This window comes from Mirounga angustirostris, unplaced genomic scaffold (assembly GCF_029215605.1).
Source record: "Mirounga angustirostris isolate CCGP_5_RB_7025 unplaced genomic scaffold, mMirAng1.0.hap1 SCAF_2, whole genome shotgun sequence".
Lineage (NCBI taxonomy): Eukaryota > Metazoa > Chordata > Mammalia > Carnivora > Phocidae > Mirounga > Mirounga angustirostris.
The window spans coordinates 174,541,975-174,567,087 of record NW_026991710.1 but is presented as its reverse complement, the minus strand read 5'-3'; the positions used below and the strand labels follow the sequence as shown (position 1 = coordinate 174,567,087).

General features: G+C 39.4%; 2 protein-coding genes across 4 annotated transcripts in view; one reads left to right on the top strand and one right to left on the bottom strand.

Annotated features, from left to right (window-relative positions):
* SMIM18 (small integral membrane protein 18) overlaps positions 1 to 7,288 on the top strand; it is a 37,493-nt gene extending 30,205 nt beyond the window's left edge. The window contains exons 3-4 of one of the 2 annotated variants that reach the window (XM_064585594.1): positions 6,370 to 6,425; positions 6,843 to 7,288. In XM_064585594.1, coding sequence (XP_064441664.1) covers positions 6,880 to 7,176 — 297 coding nt within the window. In that variant the 5' untranslated portion in view covers positions 6,370 to 6,425; positions 6,843 to 6,879 and the 3' untranslated portion in view covers positions 7,177 to 7,288. Of the gene's footprint in view, positions 1 to 6,248; positions 6,426 to 6,842 lie in introns of those variants that run through there. The other variant, XM_045879788.3, reaches the window with a different exon arrangement.
* Positions 1 to 22,917, bottom strand: part of GTF2E2 (general transcription factor IIE subunit 2) — a 65,834-nt gene extending 42,917 nt beyond the window's left edge. Inside the window, exons 1-3 of one of the 2 annotated variants that reach the window (XM_064585593.1) lie at positions 22,666 to 22,917; positions 17,367 to 17,523; positions 13,186 to 13,355 (exon numbers count right to left, since the gene is read on the bottom strand). In XM_064585593.1, the coding sequence (XP_064441663.1) occupies positions 13,186 to 13,351 (166 nt within the window). In that variant the 5' untranslated portion in view covers positions 13,352 to 13,355; positions 17,367 to 17,523; positions 22,666 to 22,917. The remainder of the gene's footprint in view (positions 1 to 13,185; positions 13,356 to 17,366; positions 17,524 to 22,665) is intronic. The other variant, XM_045879786.3, reaches the window with a different exon arrangement.
* Between the last annotated feature and the right edge of the window lie 2,196 nt (positions 22,918 to 25,113).

The window sequence follows — 25,113 nt, the reverse complement described above, 5'->3', positions numbered from 1 at the left end:
ACAGAAAAAGCTCTACTACCCCCATTATTAGCACTATAATCAGCCTACATTTTACTGGTGATATATTTATGGTTAACACAGATGTAGGTTTACTGCTCTTTCACCAAACTGACTAGACGCATGGCTTATCTCAGAGAGTTCCAGGGCTGGGTGAGCTGCTCTATGTTTAAAGGCCAATATGATTAATTGATCATATTTCAAAGTTGTATGTTTAAAGACACTAGAGAATTCAACTCAAGGGCTTTTACCATTAGAGCAAAAGCATAATCTTATTCTGATCTGACAATTCAAGGTTCCAGAACAGTTTGAAGTCCTATCCCCATAAATATTTCACTAGGGCCTTCTGAAATGGGAGGAAAAATAGGTGAAGAGAATATACCAAAAATAAACTTTAAAAAAAATATGGTATTTACTTTAACACTCCCCATTTCTGTAATGAAATTTTAAAGAGGTGGGGATCCAAAAAAAGGTACACAAACGATTTTTACCATTTAGTCTTATTTTTCATAAAGCATTTATATATCGCAGGTATTTGATGTAAATTTATATTTTAATTTCAAAAATAGTCTTATAATATGAGAAAATCCTAATAATACCATCTTTTTGCATGTCTAATTATATCTACTCCATTAAAGTAAGTTTCAGATTTTACCCTAAATTTAGCACAAAAAATTGCTAGAGCTCTGCTGTACGTAAAAAGAATAAACCACACTAAATTTAAGGTACAAAATGACTCCATATTTTACTTTTTTCAGATATACCCAGCAGCTAACTAAAGATTGAATGTTTTGAGTTGCTCATCAGTTATCAATACATAAGAGGCAAACTGTCATCATTTACAACATAAACTGTCATCATTTACAACATGTGTGTACTCTTCCTTAAACTGCTTAGACACTTCTAATCAAAATGACAGTGTTTACTGACTCTAGTTTTAATTTTTTAGAAGTAATCCAGAAAACTCAATAAATGTGTCAAATAGATATAAAACACATATAGATATATAACACAATGTAACACAATAGATATAAAACCAAAGGCAAGAAATACTTTTAAAATATATTAGTTTGGGGGGCGCCTGGGTGGCTCAGTCATTGGGCGTCTGCCTTTGGCTCAGGTCATGATCTCAGGGTCCTGGGATCGAGCCCCGCATCGGGCTACCTGCCCGGCGGGAGGCCTGCTTCTCCCTCTCCCACTCCCCCTGGTTCCTACTCCCACTATCTCTCTGTCAAATAAATAAATAAAATCTTTAAAAAAAATAAATAAAATATATTAGTTTGGGTTTTAGATAAGTACTATATTCAAATGCTTCAAAAACTAAAATGTAACAATATAAACCTTGAGAAATCTCACAGATCCCTATATCCCAGCTCTACTCTCCAACCAATCACACAAGTAATCATTTGTTATTAACTTCTTATATAACTCCTTCCAAAACTTTTGTGCAGATACAAGCAAATAAAAATGCGTATTATTTCCCCCTTCCTACACATACTGTCCTGCATCTTGGTCTTTTCACTTAACAGATCCTAAAAATCCTTCAGTATCATCACAGTTACCTCATTCACACACAATAATCAATTGTATGGATATATTAATTTTAATCAGAAGAATAGGTCATTGATGGGTACAAGTTAACTTCAAATAACTGAATTTAGTTTGTGTCTGCCTGCCTGCCCCACCTTCTCCCTTCCCTTCCCTCCCTCTATCTTGGGGGGGTGCACAAGAGGGCTTGAAAAAAATTTTTTCTTTTATTTTTAAAGATTTTATTTATTTGACAGAGAGACAGTGAGAGAGGGAACACAAGCAGGGGGAAGGGGAGAGGGAGAAGCAGGCCCCCCTGCCAAGCCACCCAGGCACTCCTTGAAAAAATTTTAAACAGTTCACTTGTACCTCAAATATAAATAGAATATTGGGACACCTAGGTGGCTCAGTGGGTTGACCATCAACTCCTGGTTTCAGCTCAGATGGTGATCTCTGGGTCATGGGATCGAGCCCCAAGTTGGCTCCGTGGTCGGTGGGGAGTCTGCTTGGGATTCTTTCTCCCTCTCCACCTCCCATATCTGACACTTGCACGCACGTGCTCTCTCACAAATAAATCTTCTTTAAGAAATAGAATATAAAGTTAAAATTTTAAGCAGTTCACTTGTACCTCAAAAATAAATAGAATATAAGTTCCTTAAACCAACTTTCCAGTAATTATAAAATTTCATTTTGAAATAGAAATTTAGGGCGCCTGGGTGGCTCAGTAATTAAGCGTCTGCCTTCGGCTCAGGTCATGATCCCAGGGTCCTGGGGATCGAGCCCCGCATAGGGCTCCCTGCTTGGTGGGAAGCTTGCTTCTCCCTCTCCCACTCCCCCTGCTTGTGTTCCCTCTCTCGTGTTCTGTCAATTAAAAAAAATCTTTTAAAAATAATAAAAATAAAAATTATTATAATATAAAAAATTACTATAAAATTTCTGAAATCAATAATGAAATGACATCTTAACATTAAGTTAATTAATAAGGTACATTAAACTAATTTTTTTAAGATTTATTTATCTGAGAGAGAGAGGGAATCCCAAGCAGACTTCCCACTGAGCGCAGAGCTCCACCCAGGGCTCAATCTCACAACCGGGAATCATGACCTGAGCCAAACCCAAGAGTCGGATGCTCAACCCACTGAGCCACCCAGACACCGCTACATTAAACTAATTTAAGGGACATAATGTGTAAAGAAATTCCCAGATTTTAAAAAGGAATCAACCTGGGGCACCTGGCTGGCTCAGTCAAAAGAGCATGTGATTCTTGATCTCAGGCTTGTGAATTCAAGCCCCATATTGGGTGTAGAGATTACTTAATAAAACAAAACAAAGGAATCAACCTGAAAGGCCTTAACAGAAAGTCTAAGGAATATTTGCATCAGTGCTGGAGAGGTCCTAGGTTAGCCCAGGTAAAATTATTAGATAGACCCTCCAGTGATTCTTCCCCTGTTCTTTACCCATACAATAAATGGTACTGTTCTCTCTTTCCTCAAGAACTATTCTTCCTCTCCTCTTCTATATGCTCTGTTTTTCAAAAGGACCTGAAACTCATTCACACAGAAGTAAAAATAACTAACAATGTGTGCTACGCCTCCCAAGTAATATCACATTGTAGTCATACTAAATATTTTAAAGGGGGCGCCTGGGTGGCTCAGTTGGTTAAGCGACTGCCTTCGGCTCAGGTCATGATCCTGGAGTCCCGGGATCGAGTCCCGCATCGGGCTCCCTGCTCGGCAGGGAGTCTGCGTCTCCCTCTGACCCTCCCCCCTCTCATGTGCTCTCTCTCATTCTCTTTCTCTCAAATAAATAAATAAAATCTTTTAAATAAATAAGTAAATAAATAAATATTTTAAAGGAGTTCCAAAGCTAAACATTTTTTAGGCATTTGTATGTGTGTACACACCTGTCACTACTCTAGGCTAGGTCAAAAAGGACTAACGTTCTCTCCATTTGAGTCAGTTTCTATGGGCTACTTGACTATATGTGTGCACGGTGATTAGAATCAGAAGCAGCGACACTGCAGAAGTTGGAGGAGTGGTCTATCGGGATATTCACATTGGATTCCAAGGTGCACCACTTATAGCATATTCTCTGTGATGGCACCCTACAATATAACATGAATGGTGTTCCCTGGAGGTGTGCAATGTAGCAGCTCCATTTTCTTTTTTTCTTTTTTTTAAAGACTTTATTTATTTGACACAGAGAGAGAGATAGCGAGAGCAGGAACACAAGCAGGGGGAGTGGGAGAGGGAGAAGCAGGCTTCCCGCTGAGCAGGGAGCCCGATGTGGGACTCGATCCCAGGACCCTGAAGGCAGACGCTTAACGACTGAGCCACCCAGGCGCCCGCAGCTCCATTTTCTATAAAAATGTGCTAAGAAGGAAAAACTTAAGGGATAAAAGAGGGTAACTCTAAAAGGCTGGGTCCCCAGACAGTTTGAAAATACTGTAATACACTGGGAAGTTCCTCACATACCAGTTCCAGACAATATATTTTTGTTAAGTACCAGAACTAATAAAGGCAATTGATTCAATTACTGTCCATTAGTCTGTTGTCCCTCGTTTCAAGATGAAGGATCACCACAAACCATGAAACTGAAGGATTCTTAAATCCAAAAAGAACAAATGAATTTAAGCCTTTACTTCTGGCCTCAGATCATCAATTTAACCTTCAAAACACACAAAAGAAGAAACCAAGTCCATCCAGAGAGGTAAAGTTACTTGCCAAGCAAATATGATTTAAGATAGAAAACAAAAACCTTTGGAGTGCCTGGGTGGCTAAGTCAGTACAGCATGTGACCCCTGATCTCAGGATTGTGAGTTTAAGCCCCATGTTGGGCATAGAGTTTACTTAAAAATAAAAACATAGAAAACAAAAACCTTAGAAAATATTAACTTATCAATGTCAAAGTTTTAAAATTAGATTTCTAAAGAAAACAAAGAAATTGAAGGAATTATACTGTTATGGCTCTGGGTTTTTTGAGTCACTTTTTCATCCTTTTTGGTGTGAAAATGATAATGTGGTTATGTTTAAAAACAGAATCCTCACCTTTTAAGAGATATATGCTGAATATGTCTAGATGAAGTGATGATGTCTACAATTTGCTTCAAAATAATCTACGGGTGGAAGCAAATGGGTACAGACGAATTGATAATTGAAGCTATATTGAGCATACAGGGGTTCATCATACTCTTCTTTTTTAAAGATTTATTTATTTACGGGGCGCCTGAGTGGCTCAGTCAGTTAGGCATCTACCTTTGGCTCGGGTCATGGTCCCAGGGTCCTGGGATCGAGCCCCACATTGGGCTCCCTGCTCAAGGGGAGCCTGCTTGTCTCTCTCCCCCTGCCTCTCCTCCAGTTTGTGCTCTCTCTCAAATAAATAAATAAAATCTTAAAAAAAAAAAAAAAAAGATTTACTTCTTTATTTATTTGTAATGGTTTGATTTGGCTTCCATTCAGGCCTTCTCATCTCAATGTTTTTTGGGGTTTTAATTTTTAATTTAAATTGAATTTAATTAACATACACTGTAAAGATTTATTTATTTACTTTGGAAGTGGGGGGGGGGAGAGTGCACGAGCTAGAGGAGCAGAAGGAGAGGGAGAGAGAATCCTAAGCAGACTCTGCGTGCTGAGCACTGAGCCCAATGCGGGGCTTGATCTCACAACCCTGAGATCACAGCCTGAGCCAAAACCAAGAGTCAGACGCTTAACCAACTATGCCACCCAGATGCCCCACTTTTTTTTTTTTTTGTAAAGATTTATTCTAGAGAGAGCAAGAGTATGTGTGTGCGAGCAGGCAGAGGATCAGAGGGAGAGAGAGAGGGAAAGAACCTCAAGCACACTCCCCTCCCAGTGCGGGTCTCCACATGGGGCTCAGTCTCCCCACTTGAAACCAAGAGTCGGATGCCCAACTGACTGAGCCACCCAGGTGCCCCTCATTATACTCATACTCTTCAACTACCTTGAAATTTCCTTTAATTAAAACATACACACACAAGTATCTCCAGCATTTAGAAAACTATTTGGTACACAGTAGGTAATCAATAAACATTTGTTTACAAGAATGAATGAAAATCTACTTAAACTATGTAGTAAAGAAAAATCCTGCAAACTAAGTCATTTCTTGAATAAAATAAAGCAAACTGACAACAGTCATTGAATTAATGAAATGGAATTTTTTCTTATTTCCAAAATTTTCTTAGTATAAAAGCATTCTATAATTTCTTAAAATAAGTTTAAAGGATACTTCTGAAACATCAAGGTAATAAATTCTTCAATCCTTATGGTCCCATTTAAGGTCTAACAAGTATCAGGTCAACAAGAGCAAAACTTAATGCAAGAATACTAAAACTTTAATTCACTGGTTAATTTTGTGAGATGGAATAATAATTTAATAATCAATACACCTGGGATGCTGATTGTTTAAAATATTCATGTCCAGGGGCGCCTGGGTGGCTCAGTCGTTAAGTGTCTGCCTTTGGCTCAGGTCATGATCCCAGTGTTCTGGGATCAAGCCCCGCATCAGGCTCCCTGCTCCACAGAAAGTCTGCTTCTCCCTCTCCCACTCCCACTCCCCCTGCTTGTGTTCCCTCTCTCGCTGTGTCTCTCTCTGTCAAATAAATAAAATCTTTAAATAAATAAATAAATAAATAAAATATTCATGTCCATAGATCATTCAGCTACATGAAACAGTTAATACTATCATATACATAACAGAAAGAAATCCTAAGATTAAGGTATCTTCATAGGCAACTTGAACCTAAAATTTTATTATCCTTATTCTGAAAATTGTTGTTATTTAGCTTTTCTTTAACATTTTTCACTCAGCCACTATTTCCTGATTCAGGTCACCTGTCCTCGAAGTTTAAAGGACTGGAAATAGAAATACACTGAGCCAACAAGGTGAGAAGGATCCACAAAGGTAATGAGAAAAGCTTTCCGGGAGGCAGTCTGAAGACCACCATCTTAAAACACTAAAATTTTTTGTAGTTAACAGATCACTGACCACTGCTTTAGTCAAATTTTAAACCAATTCAGCTTCTCTTTTTCCACTTCTACTAGCAGTTAACTTCTGTATAGAAATCTTAAACATATATACTTGTCTAGCAAATGATACACATAAAAAATATATAGTACAGTTTATAGAATACACGGCCATAAAATACAGAAAAAATTCAAAAATATAATTTGGGCATTAATTCTGGCAGAAAATAAGATGACTCATGTTACCTATAAAAATTTACTAATATTAGTACTAAAACTTGAATTGACAAATCTTTAGAATTTGATTACATATATTCACTTTTTACCTTTTTACAGATTCAAAAGAACAATACAAGAAGTAGAATCCCTAAGAATGGCCTCCCTGAGCTCCAGCCTCTGGAATGAAACCACTACATCTGTTTATCAGTACCTTGGTTTTCAAGTTCAAAAAATTTACCCTTTTCATGATAACTGGAACACTGCCTGCTTTGTCATTCTGCTTTTATTTATATTTACAGTGGCATCTTTAGTGGTGTTGGCTTTCCTGTATGAAGTGCTTGACTGTTGCTGCTGTGTAAAAAACAAAACTGTGAAAGACGTGAAAAGTGAACCTAACCCTCTTAGAAGCATGATGGACAACATCAGAAAACGGGAAATTGAAGTGGTCTAGCACTCTACCTAAAATGAACAAAATCTCTGAAAACAGCCTTCAACTACTGAGAAAAAAGGAGAATTTTCTGAGGCCAACTGTTATTATGAAAATTGACTCTGAATGATTAAAAGATTTCTAAAAGAAGGGAAAAACAAGTCAAATATGCACTTTTTGTGTGTGTATCCCTTTCATTAAATGTACAGTAAAACTTCACAAATGGGAATAAGTTACCAATCTACTTAAAATCAGAATTCAAAAACTGGATAAAAGATTCCTAGATTTCAATATTAAGCAGCAAAAGGTAAGCCAGAAAACATAAGCAAGATCAAATAACTCTGACCTAAACGAACGATGTGGACTAACAAATAAACTACCCTCCGTGTGTTTTGGTAATAAAAATGCTATTTAAAATGCTTACCTAAATCCAAAGTAAATAATTCCACTCATACATAAAATCCCTACTTATTAAAAAGAAGTATATTCTAGGTTATTGAGGACAACTTAAACATTTTTTCAAGACAAGTTTTATGTAGGGATTAATGTGGAAAAAAGTCTCAAAATAGAAAGATCACAAGTATACTTGCATAAAATTTTCATAAAACTGACTGTTTAATAAGAAACACATGGTGTAAGAAGGACCAGGCTATTTTCAAACTAAAACTTACTAGTATACCCCCTTAATTGTATTTCCTGAGCTTTTTCTTTCATTTTGCTGCTCATATTCATATTCTCAAGGGCTAAGACACACAATGCCGAAAAGACTACCTAAAAAAAAAAAAAGGCGAAAGACAGGAACACATAACACCTGTTAAGAAATACTGCAGTTTTATTTCTTGGAATTACAAGGGTTGTACAGATATTATATTTTATAACCCTAATGCTATTTTGCTACCACCCATGAGCAAACCTAAGCATGCTCTTAACCACCACAGCTGCCCTTAACCAGAAATATCATTCCTGGAAATTTACCCTGAGAAATCAGTTCAAAAGAAAAAAACTCAAGATACAAAGAGATTTCTAAAAACATTACTCAAAATAACAACGAAAAATGGAAATAACAGCCTTTAAATATATCAACTTTGCTTATTAAGAAGCTACTTTTTTTAAGTCTTATTTTGTTATGTTAATCACCATACATTTACATCATTAGTTTTTGATGTAGTGTTCCATGATTCACTGTTTGCGTATAACACCCAGTGCTCCCCTTAATACGTGCCCTCTTTAATACCCATCACCAGGCTAACCCATCCCTTCACCCCCTTCCCGTCTAGAACCCTCAGTTTGTTCCTCAGAGTCCATAGTCTCTCATGGCTCTCTGCCTCTTTTTTATTCACTGTAGGTGAGAGAATGTCAGTCACAGTTCAGAAAAAGTCCAAGTACAAAGTCTTCTCACTGTCTGGTTTAATACGAGGAGAAATTGAGTCCATGCTTCAACCGGTCCTCTGCCATTACTCACAGCTGTGTTATTAATAAATCATGGATTGTAGAAAGTTTAATATGGTATTATCTGAAGAACAGATAGATGTATTTTGAATAAAGATGTATTTTGTTGCCTCTTAAAAAAAAGCTACTGAAAATTAAGGCACAATAGAAAATATTTAATATATGAAATGAAAAATACACATCTAGGGGCACATGGGTGGCTCAGTCGGTTGGGCATCCAACTCCTCAGTTTCTGCCCAGGTCATGATCTCATGGGTTGTGGGATGGACCCCACAGGGTCTCAGTGGGGAGTCTGCTTGAAAGATTCTCTCCCTCTGCCCCTCCCCCAGCTCTCCCTCTCTCTTTCTCTCTCTCTCAGATAAATAAATCTTAAAAAGAAAAATACATATCTGTCATTTTCAATTTAGAGAACTCTGTCAGTTTGGAATCACTGTTTTTTCTTTCTAACATTAGAAAATGTTTTTTCTTTCTAACATTAGAAATAAACACTTTTTGTAACCAACTTTCAAAGGACTTGTGAAACCTGGTATACAAAATACTTTGGTAACCAGGAGATATTCTGAGCACTGTTAAAACCACATTTTCATAAACGGTAAGCTCTGGAGTCCTTGCCATAAATGGGAAGCATACATATCATTTAATTACTAAATTTTTTGATAACGGACACGACTAACTTTTCCCTACCTTATGCTGTAATTTATTTAACCATTCAACAAACATGTATTGAGTGCCTCTATGCGTGAGAGATTAGGTTACAATGGCAAACAAGTAATCATGCAATTACAATGACACACAATAGCTTTGTCAGAAATAATGAGTGCTATGGGAATCAAAGGCTAAGCACTGAATTCAAATAGGAAAGTAGAAATAATATGACTTTTAAGCTGCAACCTAAACGAGGAATAGGAGTTAGCCAAAGGAAAGAGGGAAGGAGCTAAGAAAGAACATTCCAGGAAGAGGACACAATGTGGGCAAAGGTCAAGAGGCAAAAGGGAGTAAAGCATGTTAAAGGAGCTACAGGACAGTATCACTAGGACAAAGTATAAGAAAAACAATGAGATATGGGTATAAAAGGTAATGGAGACTAGATCAGGTAGGGCATGCAGACAGCAGGAAAAGATGGGCTTTATCTGAAAAGCAACGATGATCAGCCTAAAAACAGTGACACATTAGAAAAATCACTGACTGCTATACAGAGAGAGTAGACATAAAGAAGTTAAGCTAGGAAACCTTTTAAGCACCTAATCAGACAATCCACTGATAGTGACCCAATCTAGGGGGTTATGGTAGTCTTCAGTGTTTACACCCAGCTTGGAACCCCTTGTGTCTGGGTACAGCCCTGTGACTAGCTCTAGACAATGAGTTGTGAGAGAAAGTGATTTCTCACCGCCACGCAAGAGGATTTTAACTGCCAGGCAAGATATTCGAGAGTTCTTTCTCCCTCTGGCACTGAGACCAACAACATCTGAAATATCAGCTACTCTATCAGCCTGGGTCCTTTGAGTGACTCTAAGGAGCTAAGACCCTTGCCAACACATGATAAACATGTGGTATGAAAGAAAAACAACGAATCTTTGTTGTTTTTAAGCCACTGAGATTTTGTACTGTTTAAAAAAAAAGAGGGGCGCCTGGATGGCTTAGTCGTTAAGCATCTGCCTTCGGCTCAGGTCATGGTCCCAGGGTCCTGGGATCGAGCCCCGCATGCGGGTCTCACTGCCCAGCGGGAAGCCTGCTTCTCCCTCTCCCACTCCCCGCTTGTGTTCCCTCTCTCGCTGTGTCTCTCTCTGTCAAATAAATAAATAAAATCTTTAAAAAAAAAAAGAAAAGAAACCCACAGACCCAAATTAGTGTCACTTTGACCAAGTTCCAAAACCGGCACTTAATACATAACCTAACCACAGTTTCAAACTCCCTCAGAAATGTAGTCTTAACTGGTCTGTCAGGAATTCTTCCATCAATGCCAATAAGTATGCCACATGGACCCTTCTCCATCCCCCAAAGGAAGAGAAATGAGGTCATCTGCATAAGACCCCTGGCTTTTCCCACTAGAAAGGAGCTAGCCTAGAACAGTCCTTTTCTTTTGCTAGTAACTTTCCTGCCTCCACACTCCTTCTATAAAAATCTTCCATTTTGTACAACTCCTTGGAATGCCTCTCTACTTGCTAGATGGGATGCTGCCTGATTTCATAAATCATTTCATAAAGCCAATCAGATCTTCGATTACTTGGTTGAACCTTGTTATTTAGCAGGAGCGAAGATAGTCTTAAGCAGATCAAAGAGACTAGGTCTAAGAGTGGGTCTGTGCTAATGTTTAAAACAGTGTACTATGAATTAATTCAATGTACCTTTCACTGGAATGAGACAAAATCAACTTAATATATGTGCTAATAAGACCGATAGCCTACTTGATAAAAACATTACTTCTGCTTTAACATCAGTTAGTAAAACAGCTTGCAAAACATCTAACAAAATGACGTCCATGAAGATTACTATTGCTACATTTTTAGGTAGGTAAATAATTTGTTGTGAATTACACTGGACTGACCTTGTTGTTTAAAAGGTAAGAGTCTAAGACTAAACTAAACCCAAAATAAGTAGAAGAAATAAAATAATGGTGAAGTAGAAATCAATAAAAGAAAAATACAAGAGAAAAATAAATGAAACCAAAAGTTGATTTTTTAAAAGATCAACAAAATAAAACACAAATTCCTAAAATCAGAAATGAAAGAGGGAGGGTTATCACTACGGACCTTACAGAAATCAAAGGATTCCAAGGAAATACTTTGAAAAACTTTAGACAGTGTAGATAATGGAACGGACAAACTCCTAAAAAGATACAAAGCACCAAAATTAACTCAAGAAGATAACAAATAATCTGAATAGATCTGTAAGAATTTCTACACATGCTTCCCACAAAGGAAAGCTCACGCCCAAATGGCTTCACTAGTGAACTCTACCAAATATTTAAAGGGAAAATTATATCAAACCTTCACAAACTCTTCCAGAAAACAGTGGAAAAGAGAACACTTCACCAATCATTTTATGAGGCCAGAAATACCCTGACAGACACCACAAGAAAACTACAAACCATACCCTCATGAATACAAACACAAAACTCCTGTACAAAATACCAGCAATCTGAAATTCCACAACAAATAAAAAAAGATTATACATCATGACCAAGTAGAATTTATTCTAAGAACGCCATATTGGTTTAACAACTGAAAAAAAATCAATTAATGTAATATTAATAAAGAACAAGAACACAATCTTCTCAAAAGATGCAGAAAAAGCATTTGACAACATCCAATAGCCATTTAAGATTAGAAACTCTCAACAAACTAGAAGTAGAGAGCAACTTCACCCTGATAACAAAATCCATGCAGCTAAGATCATACATAAAGGTGGAAGATTGAATGCCTTTCCCCTAAGATCAGGAACAAGGCAAAGATGTTCACTCTCACCACCTGTATTCAACATTCTATTAGCCAGCCAGTCCAGGGCGGAAAGGAGGGGAGGAAGGAAAGAAGAAAGGGCATTCACATTGGAAAGGACAAAGTAAATCTGTCCTTATTCACATATGACATAAAACAGCTTGCAAAACATCTAACAAAATGACAGATACAGAACTTGTATGTAAAAAAAACCCTATGGAATTCACACACACACACACACCAAAAAAAACTAGAAAGAATAAACAAGTTCAACAAGGTTGCAGAATACAAGTTCAATGTACAAAAACTATTGTATTTCTGGGGCACCTGGGTCACTCAGTTGGTTAAGCATCTGCTTTCAGCTCAGGTCATGATCCCAGGGTCCATTAACTGATGAATGGATAAACAAGTTGTAATATACCCATACAATGGATTACTGTTCAGCAATAAAGCAGAATGAAGTACTGACACATGCTACACACAGATGAATCCTGGACAAAATACTAGCAAACTGAATCCCATAACAAAAAGAATTATACACCACAACCAAGTAGGATCTATTCCAAGACTGCAAGGGTTGGTTTAACATCTGAAAAATCCACCAATGTAATATACCATGTTAACAGCATAAACAACAAAAAGATCATCTCAATAAATGCTAAGTAAAAGAAGCCACACACTAAAGACTACATATTGTACAATTCCATTTATATGAAATGTCCAGAAAAAGCAAATAGAGACAGAAAGTAGACTATTGGTTATCTGGGGCTGGGGTGGGAACAAGAAGTGACTGTAAATGGGCACAAAGGATCTTTTGGGGATGATGGAAAGGTTCTAAAATGCAATTACATTAACAGGTGCACAATTTCGTAAATTTACTAAAAATCTTTGAATTGTACACTTAAAATGAATGAAATATATGGTATATAAATTAAACTTCAACAAAGTTATTTCTGAAAAGATAACCTAAATTCTAACTATAACACAAGACTAGCAACATCTTAAGAATGATATATTCTTATTAAGTTCCCTTATACTTAACAAAGTATCTAACAATAAATACAAATGTTGAACTAAAAAATGAACTTGCCATGACTAAACGGTTTCCTTAAAAATAAAACTGAACAGTTCTAAAGTCAATTTTACTAACCAGAATTTTGTTTAGAGCCTGATGATCCTCCATGTTCTAGCTTTGCTTTCTTCTTCTTTGATGATGATGATGATGATTCAGAAGATACTGAACGTTTTTCTACTACAGGAGTGGAGAGAGCTCGTTTTTTGAACAGCTCCCGTTCTCTCAACAGGCTTGGATCCATAATTCTGCGAAGATATAAGTATTTTTAATACAGATTCTAATCATTCAAACCTATAGGCCAAATCCCTAGGTCCCAAGAATTACTTCCAAACAAAATTACCTTTATTAGCTCTCACCACTTGTATTTATTCACATAGTCATTCACTTAAAAATCTTTAATTAGTACCTATTGTGTGCCAGGCACCGTGCTAGGCATTAGTAAAGAGAAACAGAATTATTCTTTAAAGCTCTAGAACTGCACTGTCCAATATGATAGCCACTGGTCACATGTGCCTATGGAACACCTGAAATGGGGCTAGAGTTGAGATGTACTTGAAGTGTAAAATACACACCAGATTTAAAAGACATAGTATAAAGAACTTTTAGAATTACTGATGAGATATTTTAGATTGATTACATGTTGATAATATTTTGGATATGCTAGGTTAAATAAAATTTTAAAATTAATTTCCACCAACAATATGGTCATCTTAATAAATACAGAAAAAGCATGTGACAAAATAAAAATCCGTTCAGAATAAAAACTCTCAACAAAGTGGGTTTAGAGGGAACATACCTCAACACAACAAAGACCAAATATGAAAAACTCAAAGCTAACATCATACCCAATGGTTAAAATGTGAAAGCTTTTCCTCTAAGATCAGAAATAAGACAAAGATATCCACTCTCCCCACTTTTATTCAACACAGTAGTGGAAGGACTAGATGCAGCAATCAGATAAGAAAAATAAAAAAGCATCCAAACTTGTGGGGTGCCTGGGTGGTTAAGTGTCTGACTTTGGCTCAGGTCATGATCTCAGGGTCATGGGATTGAGCCCCACATCGGGCTCCCCAGTTAGCAGGGAGTCTGTTTGTCCATCTCCCTCTGCCCCTCCCCCCCCGCTCATGCACACACGCACTCTCTCAAATAAATAAAATCTTTTTAAAATCTTTAAAAAAAGATTATAAAGAAAATAAGCATCCAAACTTGTAATGAACACGTGAAACTGTCACTATTTGCAGAAGACATGATACTACATACAGAAAACCCTAAAGACTCCACCAAAAAAATTAATAAATGAATTCAGTGAATTGCAGGATACAAAATTAATATACAGGAATCTGTTCTGTTCCTATACATTAATAACAAAGTAGCAGGAAGAGAAATTAAGAAAAAAAATCCCATTTACAATTGCACCAGAAAGAATAAAATACCCGGAAATAAATTTAAGCAAGGTGGTCAAAGACCTACAGTCTAAAAACTGTAAGATACTGATGAAAGAAATTGAAGAGGACACAATCAAATGGAAAGATAGTCCACGCTCATGGATTAAAAGGATATCATTCAAATGTCCTTACTTCTCGAAGCAATCTTCAGATTCAATGCAATCTCAATCAAAATAACAATAGCATTTTTCACAGAACTAGAACATATAATCCTAAAATTTGTGGGGCACCTGGGTGGCTCAGTCGTTAAGCGTCTGCCTTCGGCTCAGGTCATGATCCCAGGGTCCTGGGATCGACCTCCACATCGGGCTCCCTGCTCCGCGGGAGGCCTGCTTCTCCCTCTCCCACTCCCCCTGCTTGTGTTCCCTCTCTGTCTGTGTCTCTCTGTCAAATAAATAAATAAAATCTTTAACAAAAAAAAAATCCTAAAATTTGTATGAAACCACAAAAGACCCTGAATAGCCAAAATAATCTTGAAAAAGCAGCACAAAGCTGGAGGTATCACTATCCCAGATTTCAAGATATACTACAAAGCTATAGTAACCAAACAGTATAGTGCTGGCACAAAAAGAGACACATAGATCAACAGAACAGAGAGCCCAGAAATAAACCCACACCTGGTCAATGAATCCACGACAAAGGAGGCAAGAACATACAATGGGGGAAAAGACAGTCTCTTCAACAAATGGTGTTGGGAAAACTGGACAGCTACGTGCAAAAAACAAATGAAACTGGACCGCCTTCTTACACCACACACAAATATAAACTCAAAATGGATTCAAGACCAAATATGAGACCTGAAACCTTAAAACTCCTAAAAGAAAACATAGACAGTAATCTCTTGGACATTGGCCTTAGTAACATTTTTTAGATAGGTCTCCTCAGGCAAGGGAAACAAAAGCAAAAATAAACTATTGGGACTTCATCAAACTAAAAAGCTTGTGCACAGCAAAGGAAACCATCAACAAAACAAAAAGATAACCTACTGAATGGGAGAAGATATTTGTAAATGATATGCCTGATAAGGGGTTAATATCCAAAATATATAAAGAACTTATATAATTTAACACCAAAAAAACACAACCACTCAGATTAAAAAATGGGTAGAGGACCTGAATAGATATTTTTCCAAAGACATATAAACGGCCAACAGATACATGAAAAGATACTTAACATTACTAATCATCAGGGAAATGCAAATCAAAACCACAATAAGATATCACCTCACATTAGTCAGAATGGCTGGTGTCAAAAAGACAAGAAATAACAAGTGTTGACAAGGATGTGGAGAAAAGGCAACCCTCATGCACTCTTGGTGGGAATGCAAACTGGTGCAGCCACTGTGAAAACAGTATGCAGGTTCCAAAAAAATTTTAAACAGAAATACCATATGATCCAATAATTCCACTACTGGCATTTACCCAAAGAAAACAAAAACACTAACTCAAAGAGATATATGCAGCCCTACGTTTACTGCAGCATTATTTACAAGATATGGAAGCAACCCAAGCGTCTATCAACAGATAAAGAAAATGTGATACACACACACACAATGGAATATTAGCCATAAAAAAAAAAAGAGAGAGATCTTGCCATTTGAGACAATATTGGTAAACCTACAGAGTATTATGCTAAGTGAAATAAGCAGAGACAAATACTATAGGATATCATTTATATATATATAATCTAAAAAAACAAAACAAATGAACAAACAGATTCTTAAATACAGAGAACATACTGTTAGTTACCAAAGGGGAGGTTGGTGAGGAGATGGGAAAAGTAGGTAAAGGGGATTAAGAGATACAAACTTCCAGTTACAAAACACGTAAGTCATGGAGATGAAAAGTACAGCATTACAGAATATACTCAATAATTTTATATTATTTTTTATATGTTGCATGGTGACAAATGAGGACTATACATATGGGAAGCACTAAGTAATGTATATATTCGTTGAATCAATATGCTGTACACCTAAAACTAATATAACATTGTATGTCATTTATACTTTTTCTTTCTTTTTTTTTCTTTTATTTTTTATTTATTTGAGAGAGAGTGAGAGAGAGAACCCAAGAGGGGGTAGGGTCAGAGGGAGAAGCAGACTCCCTGCTGAGCAGGGAGCCCAATGTGGGACTCGATCCCGGGACTCTGGGATCATGACCTGAGCCAAAGGCAGTCGCTTAACCAACTAAGCCACCCAGGCGCCCTCTTTCTCCCTTTCTTTTTTTTCTCTTTCTCCTTTTTTTTAAATGTAGGCTCCACACCCAGCATGGAACCCATGGCCCTGAGATCAAGACCTGAGGTGAGATCAAGAGCCAGATGCTTAACCAACTGAGCCACCCAGGCACCCCTGTCAATTATATTTCAATAATGAAAAATTAAAAATACAATTTCAAAAATTAAAACATTTTAAAAATTAATTCACCCTAATTTTTTCTAGTTTTTAAAAAAAATATGGTTACTAGAAAATTTTGAATTACATGTGTGGCTCACAGTTGCAGCTCACATTGTATTTCTATTGGACAATGCTGCTCTAGAAATAACATCAGAACTACTAGGCAGAAATTAGGAGGCAGATGTAGGCTCACTGCAAAAAGAGAGAGAGAGAGAGAGAACCATCAGAATTTCTTATAAATGAAAAGGTGTGTTTTAAAACTGGTGAACTCTCGGGGCACCTGGGTGGCTCAGTCAGTAAGGCATCCACTTTCGGCTTGGGTCATGATCTCCCTCTCCCTCTACCGCTCCCCCTGCTTGTGTTCTCTTGCTCACTCTCAAATAAATATTTTTTAAAAAATTAAAAATAAGGGGCACCTGGGTGGTTCAGTCGTTAAGCGTCTGCCTTCAGCTCAGGTCATGATCCCGGGCTCCTGGAACTGAGCCCCACATCGGGATCCCTCCTCGGCGGGAAGCCTGCTTCTCCCTCTCCCACTCCCCCTACTTGTGTTCCTGCTCTTGCTGTCATCTCTCTCTGTCAAAGAAATAAATAAAATATTTAAAAAAAATTAAACTGATGAACTCTATCATTAAGTAATAAAAAGGCTGGATTAAAATTTTTAGAAATAGGGGCCCCTGGGTGGCTGAGTCGTTAAGCGTCTGCCTTCGGCCCCCGGGATCGAGCCCCACATTGGGCTCACTGCTCAGCAGGAAGCCTGCTTCTCCCTCTCCCACTCCCCCTGCTTGTGTGCCCCCTCTCGCTGTGTTTTTTCTCTGTCAAATAAATAAATAAAATCTTAAAAAAAAAAAAACTGTTAGAAGTATCTACAGAAAATTCCTGATTTAGAGGGAGGTGGAACTAGACCTCTTTTGGTTTTTTCCCCAGTTCTAAAACTCCACAGTTCTGGGCGCCTGGGTGGCTCAGTTGGTTAAGTGTCTACCTTCGGCTCAGGTCATGATCCCAGGGTCCTGGGATCGAGTCCTGCATCGGGCTCCCTGCTCAGCTGCGAGTCTGCTTCTCCCTCTTCCTCTGCCGCTCCACCCCCCCACTTGTGCTCTCTCCCTCTCAAATAAATAAAATCTTTTAAAAAAAATACAAAATAAGGGAGTCTGGGTGGCTCAGTTGGTTGAGCGACTGCCTTCGGCTCAGGTCATGGTCCTGGAGTCCCTGAATCAAGTTCCGTATCGGGCTCCCTGCTCAGCAGGGAGTCTGCTTCTCCCTCTGACCCTACCCCTTCTCATGTGCTCTCTCTCTCATTCTCTCTCAATAAATAAAATCTAAAAAAAAAAACAAAATACAAAATAAAACTCCACAGTTCTAGCAACTTCAGTACAACCAGGGAAGCCACAGATCATTTAACAAGTAATTTTATTTAAGTAGGGCTTAAACTCAGAACCATGATACTGAGACCTGAGCTGAGATCAAGAGTCAGACACTTAACCTACTGAGCCACCCAAGTGCCCTTCAACAAGTATTTTAAAATGTTCTTCTCTTCGGGCACCTGGGTGGCTCAGATGGTTAAGCATCTGCCTTCGGCTCAGGTCATGATCCCAGGGTCCTGGGATCGAGTCCCACATCGGGCTCCCTGCTCCTTGGGAGCCGGCTTTTCTCTCTCTCTCTCTCTCTCATGAATAAATAAAAAAAAATTTTTTTTTTAAATGTTCTTCTCTTCTTTTACAATCTAATAATCACACTGCTGGGTATTCAGCCAAAGATTACAAAAACTTTAATTCAAAAAGATATATTCACCCCCATGTTTATTGCAGCATTATTTACAATAGTCAAATTACAGAAGCAGCCCAAGCGTCCATCGATAGATGAATGGATAAAGAAGATGTGTACACATACACACACACGATGGAATATTATTCAGCCATAAAAAAGAATGAAATCTTGCCATTTGCAGTAACATGGCTGGATCTAGAGAGTATAATGCTAAGCAAAATAAGCCAGAGAAAAACAAATGCCATATAATTTCACTCATATGTGGAATTTAAGAAACAAAACAAAGCTGAGAAAAAAAAAGACAAACCAAAAAATAGACTCTTAGCTATAGAGAACAAACTGATGGTTACCAGAGGGGAGGTGGGTGGGAGGGATGGGTGAAATAGGTGATAGGGGTTAAGAGTACACTTATCTCGATGAGCAATGAGTAATACATGGAATTAGTAAGTCACTATATTATACACCTGAAACTAATATTGCGCTGTATGTTAACTACACTGGAATTAGAATTTAAAATAAAAAAAGTTCCTCTCTTGAGACCCATAAGCACAGAAAAAACTGATGGTTGCCAGAGGAGAGAGGGATGAGGGGGATATGGGGAGGGGAGAAATGGGTGAAAGGGAGTGGGGTATACAGGCCTCCAGTTAAGGAATGAAAAAGTCATGGGGATGAAAGATTTAGCACTGGGGCACCTGCGAGGCTCAGTCGGTTGAGCATCTGCCTTTGGCTCAGGTCGAGATCCCAGGGTCCTGGGATCAAGCCCCGCATCAGGCTCCCTGCTCGGTGGGAAGCCTGCTTCTCCCTCTCCCATTCTCTCTGCCTGTGTTCCCTCTCTCACTGTGTCTCTCTCTCTGTCAAATAAATAAATATTAAAAAAAAAAAAAGGTTTAGCACAGGGAATATAGTCAATGGTATTGTAATAGCATTGTATGGTGACAAATGGTAGCTACACTTCTGGTAAGCATAGCATAAGTTATAGAGTTGTAAATTCACTATTTTGGGGGCACCTGGGTGGCTCAGTTGTTAAGGGGCTGCCTTTGGCTCAGGTAATGATCCCAGCGTCCTGGGACGGGTCCGGCTCCTTGCTCAGCAGGGAGCCTGCTTCTCCCTCTGCCCCTCTCCCCCACCCCGCCCGTCTCTCTGCTCTCTGACAACTAAATAAAAAATCTATTTAAAAATAAATAAATAAAATAAAATCACTATTTTGTATATCTGAAACTAAAGTAACACTGTGTGTCAATTAAGAAAAAGAGTTCCTGGGGTGCCTGGGTGGCTCAGATGGTTTAAGTATTTGCCTTTGGCTCAGGTCATGATCTCCGGGTCCTGAGATCAAGCCCTATGAGCCCCCACGTTGGGCTGGCAGGGAGTCCATTTCTCCCTCTCTTTCTGCCTCTCCCCCCTGCTCATGCTCACACTCGCTCGTGCGCTCTCTCTCTCCCTCTCTCTCAAATGAATAAAATCTTTAAAAAAGAAAATTTCCTCTCTTGTTTGAACTCTCCTAAATACCATGGAAAGTCTAGGAAGCACAATAAGCTGACCATGTAAATGATTTTTGCATTCTTCACAAGTAGGGAAGGAAGGTCTGGGAGGAAAAAGACTTTTTTTTTTTTTATTTTGTTTTGCTTTGTTTTTAATAGGTTCCATGCATAGTGTGGAGCCCAACGTGGGGCTTGAACTCACCACCCAGAGATCAAGACCTGAGCTGAGCTCAAGAGTTGGACACTTAACCATATAAGCCACCCAGGTGCCCCCATCTTAACTGTGAAAGCCTTCATGCACAGTGTAGCTCAATAAATATTTGTTAAATGAATAATGAACACAAAAACATCTTTAAATTGTTTTAGCCTTGTTACAGGTTTCACAAGCCTTTATTAAATGTCTTATGTTTCTGACTCTAAGCTTTGTGTACTTGTCTTGTGTTTATGTACTTCAAGCTTTGAAGAGTTCTAGAAGATAAACCCTTTCCTTCAAGCAGCTTACATTTGAGAATATTAAAAAATTGAGCACTTTGCTTAAAAACCAATGAATAAAATGTGACTTAGAGTGCTAAAAGTTAAAAATACAAGCACTGATAAGAAATAATCAGAGTAGGGGCGCCTGGGTGGCTCAGTCGTTAAGCATCTGCCTTCGGCTCAGGTCATGATCCCAGAGTCTTGGGATCGAGCCCCACATCGGGCTCCCCGCTCAGCGAAAAGCTGCTTCTCCCTCTCCCACTCCCCCTGCTTGTGTTCCCTCTCTCGCTGTGTCTCTCTCTGTCAAATAAATAAAATCTTTAAAAAAGAATCAGAGTAAACTTTACTTGAATGAGTAAGAGTCACTGGCACTGGTATCAAAGATCTGACTTCTGGAACCCTCAGTACTAATCTCTAACTGCAACATGACCCTAGGCAATCCACTAGACCTCTCTAAATCCAATTTTATCATAAGCAAAATGACAGTACTACCTATGCAGTCTATATCTAGCCCAACTTTAAAATCAATGTTTGTGAAAAGCAATTTTTTTTAAATAATAAAGCTATACAAGTATGTTTGAGATGGATCTGAAAAGAAATAACAGAATGATTATGCTAGGGTGAGGAAGATAGGAGAGAGTCTCGGGGGGAGGGGGAGGGAGTGGGGGGGGAAAAAGGAGAAATCAAAATGATAAAGTGGGGCAACAAGCCAAAAACAGGAAGCATGTGTAGCTGTTTATTTCACCTTGTAAAGAGAGGTAATTAAACCAGGCTTTAATCATGATTTTAACACAAACTTAAACAAACGCCTTAGTTTACAAAAACCTAAATGCTTACAGCACTCGAGCCTCACAACTCTATGAGACAATTGGTATTAGTTTTATTCCTTATTTTAATATGTGAAATCTGAAGTGAAGAGGTACAGTTAGGGTTACACATTTGTAAGTACCTAGGCCAAGACACCAATACCCTGCCTCCTAAATCAAATGCTTCCTTACTGCAGACCTGAAACGCTGGTCAAGGCCTCTAAAACAAAGGCGACCTGTGTGCTCTGGGTAACGTTCAACGGCACCTCGAGCAGAAGGCTTAATGTCTGTCTGTCTCTCTCTCTCCCACCATCGCATGCTCCGCCTCACTTTTCCTCCTTTTTTTCAGACTACTCAACAAATCCGTAGAGCTTTACATATACTGACCTATGCAGTAGACAGGATACGTTACCATGCCCATTTTCCACTTAAAAAAAAGACAAAAACAAAACATCACAACTCAGGGAGTTAAACGTGTTCCTCCATGGATGGTCACTGAGAAGCCAAAAATTAAATCAAAATCTTCTGGCTCCAAAGCACACGTTCTTTCCACTCTACCATACGGCTTTTTTCAAGCTTTCTACTTTTCCTCTCTTTCGCCTCTTTCCCTGCGTAAGCCTCAGAGCTGCCACTGGCACCTAAGAACACCGCCAAGAACAACCAGCAAGGTAAGAAACGAGACTGCTTCCCTCTTAAATCACAGGAATGGAGAAGTGGACGAAAAGGCACCGTAGTGTTTGGGTCTGGAACATGTCTCTAGACTTTGCAGCCAAAACGACTATAATAACTAAAGTTTAGGGATCGTTACAAACCCCGTCTCCAAAGACAGCTTAAAAAAATAGCCCGTAAAGGTGCATCTAAATCAAAGCCTTTAGTTGGACACCGTGGTTCCCTAAACTGCACACACGTTTCGCTCGCCTACTGCTGATGTAAAGTCGGGGGCTAGAAGGAGACACAATCAGCTCTCTGATTGCGAATTTCCCCTCTTTCCAACCCAAAAGTTTGCTCAATGGACCTCCGGCCTAAAAGACAACGCTCCCAAGAAGTTGTTACTGTGTTCAGTGTTTCGCGCAGGGAACCGCAGCCCCAGCCTCCCGAGAGCTGGAAGGCAAGCTCGGCCCTCGGGAGGACGCGGTCCCGAGGAACAACAGGCCGGGGCTCCGCTCCCCTCACCCGGCGGCCGCAGCCCCTACCTGAGCGAGGAGGGCCGCCCCACGCGACCGGCCGCCGCCTCCCAGCGCCTCCACCTCGACCAGCCGCCCACGCCCGCGTGGCCACCGCTTCCTGCTCCTCGTCAGCGCCCCCGCCTGCCCGCACGCACGCCCAGCGCAGCCCCGCCAGGTCGGGGTCTCGGCACTGGCGGCGGCGGCGGCGGCGGCTGAGGCGGCGCGACTCGGCCGGGGGCTCCGCCCGCCACTTCCTGATCAGGCTACTAGGAGCTCAGTCCCGGCAGGCACCGCGGCGCCCCCGCCGCCGAGAACGCGCGTGCGTCGTCACGTGCCCCGCCAAAAGTCTGGCAGGAGGGGACTCAGCCAGCCGGGGCGTCCCGCATTTCTATGACAACGGGGCGGAGGGGGGAAGGGCGGAGAATGAGACTCAGGTAGGAAGAAAGTAGCCGTTACTGCAATGGAAAAAACCTCTCCTTTGCAGAAGTTTAAAGCGGCCAGATCCTCCTCCAGGTGTTTGGTACTTTACTTCAAATGCTAGTCACCAGCACCTGAACTTCAAAGGACATTGTCGCAGCTCTCTCTTTTACAAGTCAGGAAACAACAGGCCCGGTGAAGCTCAATGACTTGCTCAAGACCGCACGGCTAGCAAAGGCAAATACGGACGTGGAGCCCAGCTTAAATTCCCAACCACCACACCTGTGAACTTCCTTGGACAAGGATTTAGAACTCAGAAGCAACCTAAAGAGATAGGATAAAGCCACGACAAAGATAACTGGCGTTGCCCACAGCCTTGGAGGTATTGGAGTGTGTCAATTCCCTGTCCTTTCCTCACTCTTAAAACCTGAGGTGGCCGCAAAGCCAGTGCTCGGCTATTCTGCAGCTATTTAATTACTTAGTACTGATTAGTCAAGTTATTTAACCTGTGCCTCAGTTTTCGCATCTGAGATATGAGACTAGTAATTGTACTACCAATACAGGGTACTTGCATTGGACTGATGTGAAGACTAAATGAAATAATACATCAATTTTTATCCAAAACTTGGAAATAAAGCCAAAAGATGGTTGAGGTGTGGCTCTTTGAAATTAGTTTCATTCTAGAGAATTTTCTCTTTTTTTTCTAGAGGATTTTCTAATAAACTCACTTGTTCATCTGACACCCTCAGGAAATGTAACTTTGCTGGAATATTACAACCCAGTAAACTCAGAGTTTGGTTAAAAAAAAAAAAAATGATGAGGTGTAATGGAGAGCAGGAGCCGGCAGCAAGTGAAAAAAAATTATCCCCAAAGTTAAAATTACCTTGTCCTGAGAAACATGAGCCAGTTTTGTATCAGTTTATTAATTTGTATGTCATCGTTCCTTTCCCCAATTATTATATAAAGCCTAGTTTCTCATATCCTCTTGGAACCAGTTCCATCATTCTGCTGGCTCTTTATTAATGAGTGAGAGATTTAATATACAAATAGGACAATGGCTAGACCATATGTAATAATAAAACACTGACCCACATAAGAAACCAGCCTCTGCAGCAATTAGCTCAAGATGGTCAAGATTTGCTCAAAGGCTGCCAACTTCCCCCACCCAACACACACATATACTCACACATGGTTGTTCATTCGTATCAGGACCAGCTAGAGAAAACCAAATACATATGCTCCCCAAACCAATCACTCTTCTGGTGGTTCCACCTCCAGCTTCCTCTACCAACAACCTTTAATCGGAACCATGGGGCGCGTGGGTGGCTCAATTGGTTAAGCATCCCACTCTTGATTTCAGCTCAGGTCATGATCTCAGGGCCATGAGATTGTGAGATGGAGCCCCACGTCAGGCTCCACCTTCAGCAGGGAGTCTGCTTGGGACTCTCTCCCTCTCCCTCTGCCCACCCTATTGTGTGCTTGTTCTCTCTCTTGCTCTCTCTCAAAGAAATAAATAAATCTAAAAAACAAGAGCCTACCAGAAGCATCCCCCTTTTTTTCATTATAAAGTTTTCCCCTCTCCCTAACTGCCTTTGAATCTCTACCAAACATAAGTGAAAATGGCTGACTCCCTTGCTATAGTACACTCTGTAGTCTTTCTCAAGGGAGTGGCCTTCGTTTATTTCCATTTGTGTTAAATAAAACTTTGACACCTACTCACTTTTTAGTCACTTGAGAATTATGAGTTTAACAATTAGAGAATCATGCTTTTACAGAACTAGGTTTACCACATGGAAAGCACTCAGTGAACTGTTAAAAGATAAACTGAAGTACATTAAATTTTTGAAGAGTTTATTTGAGCAAACATTGATTCAAGTCAGACAACCCCAAACAGAAAATGGTTCAGAGTGTTCAGAAGCAAATCAAAAGAAGTATTTGAATAAGCAGTTACTCTATTTGGGAAAGCCTACTTAGTTTGTGATTAGTAGTTATTAAGTTTCATTTTCTCAGATTCAAGGTCATTGACTTTGGCTTAGGTTTCAGTTTGCTTATGTTGGT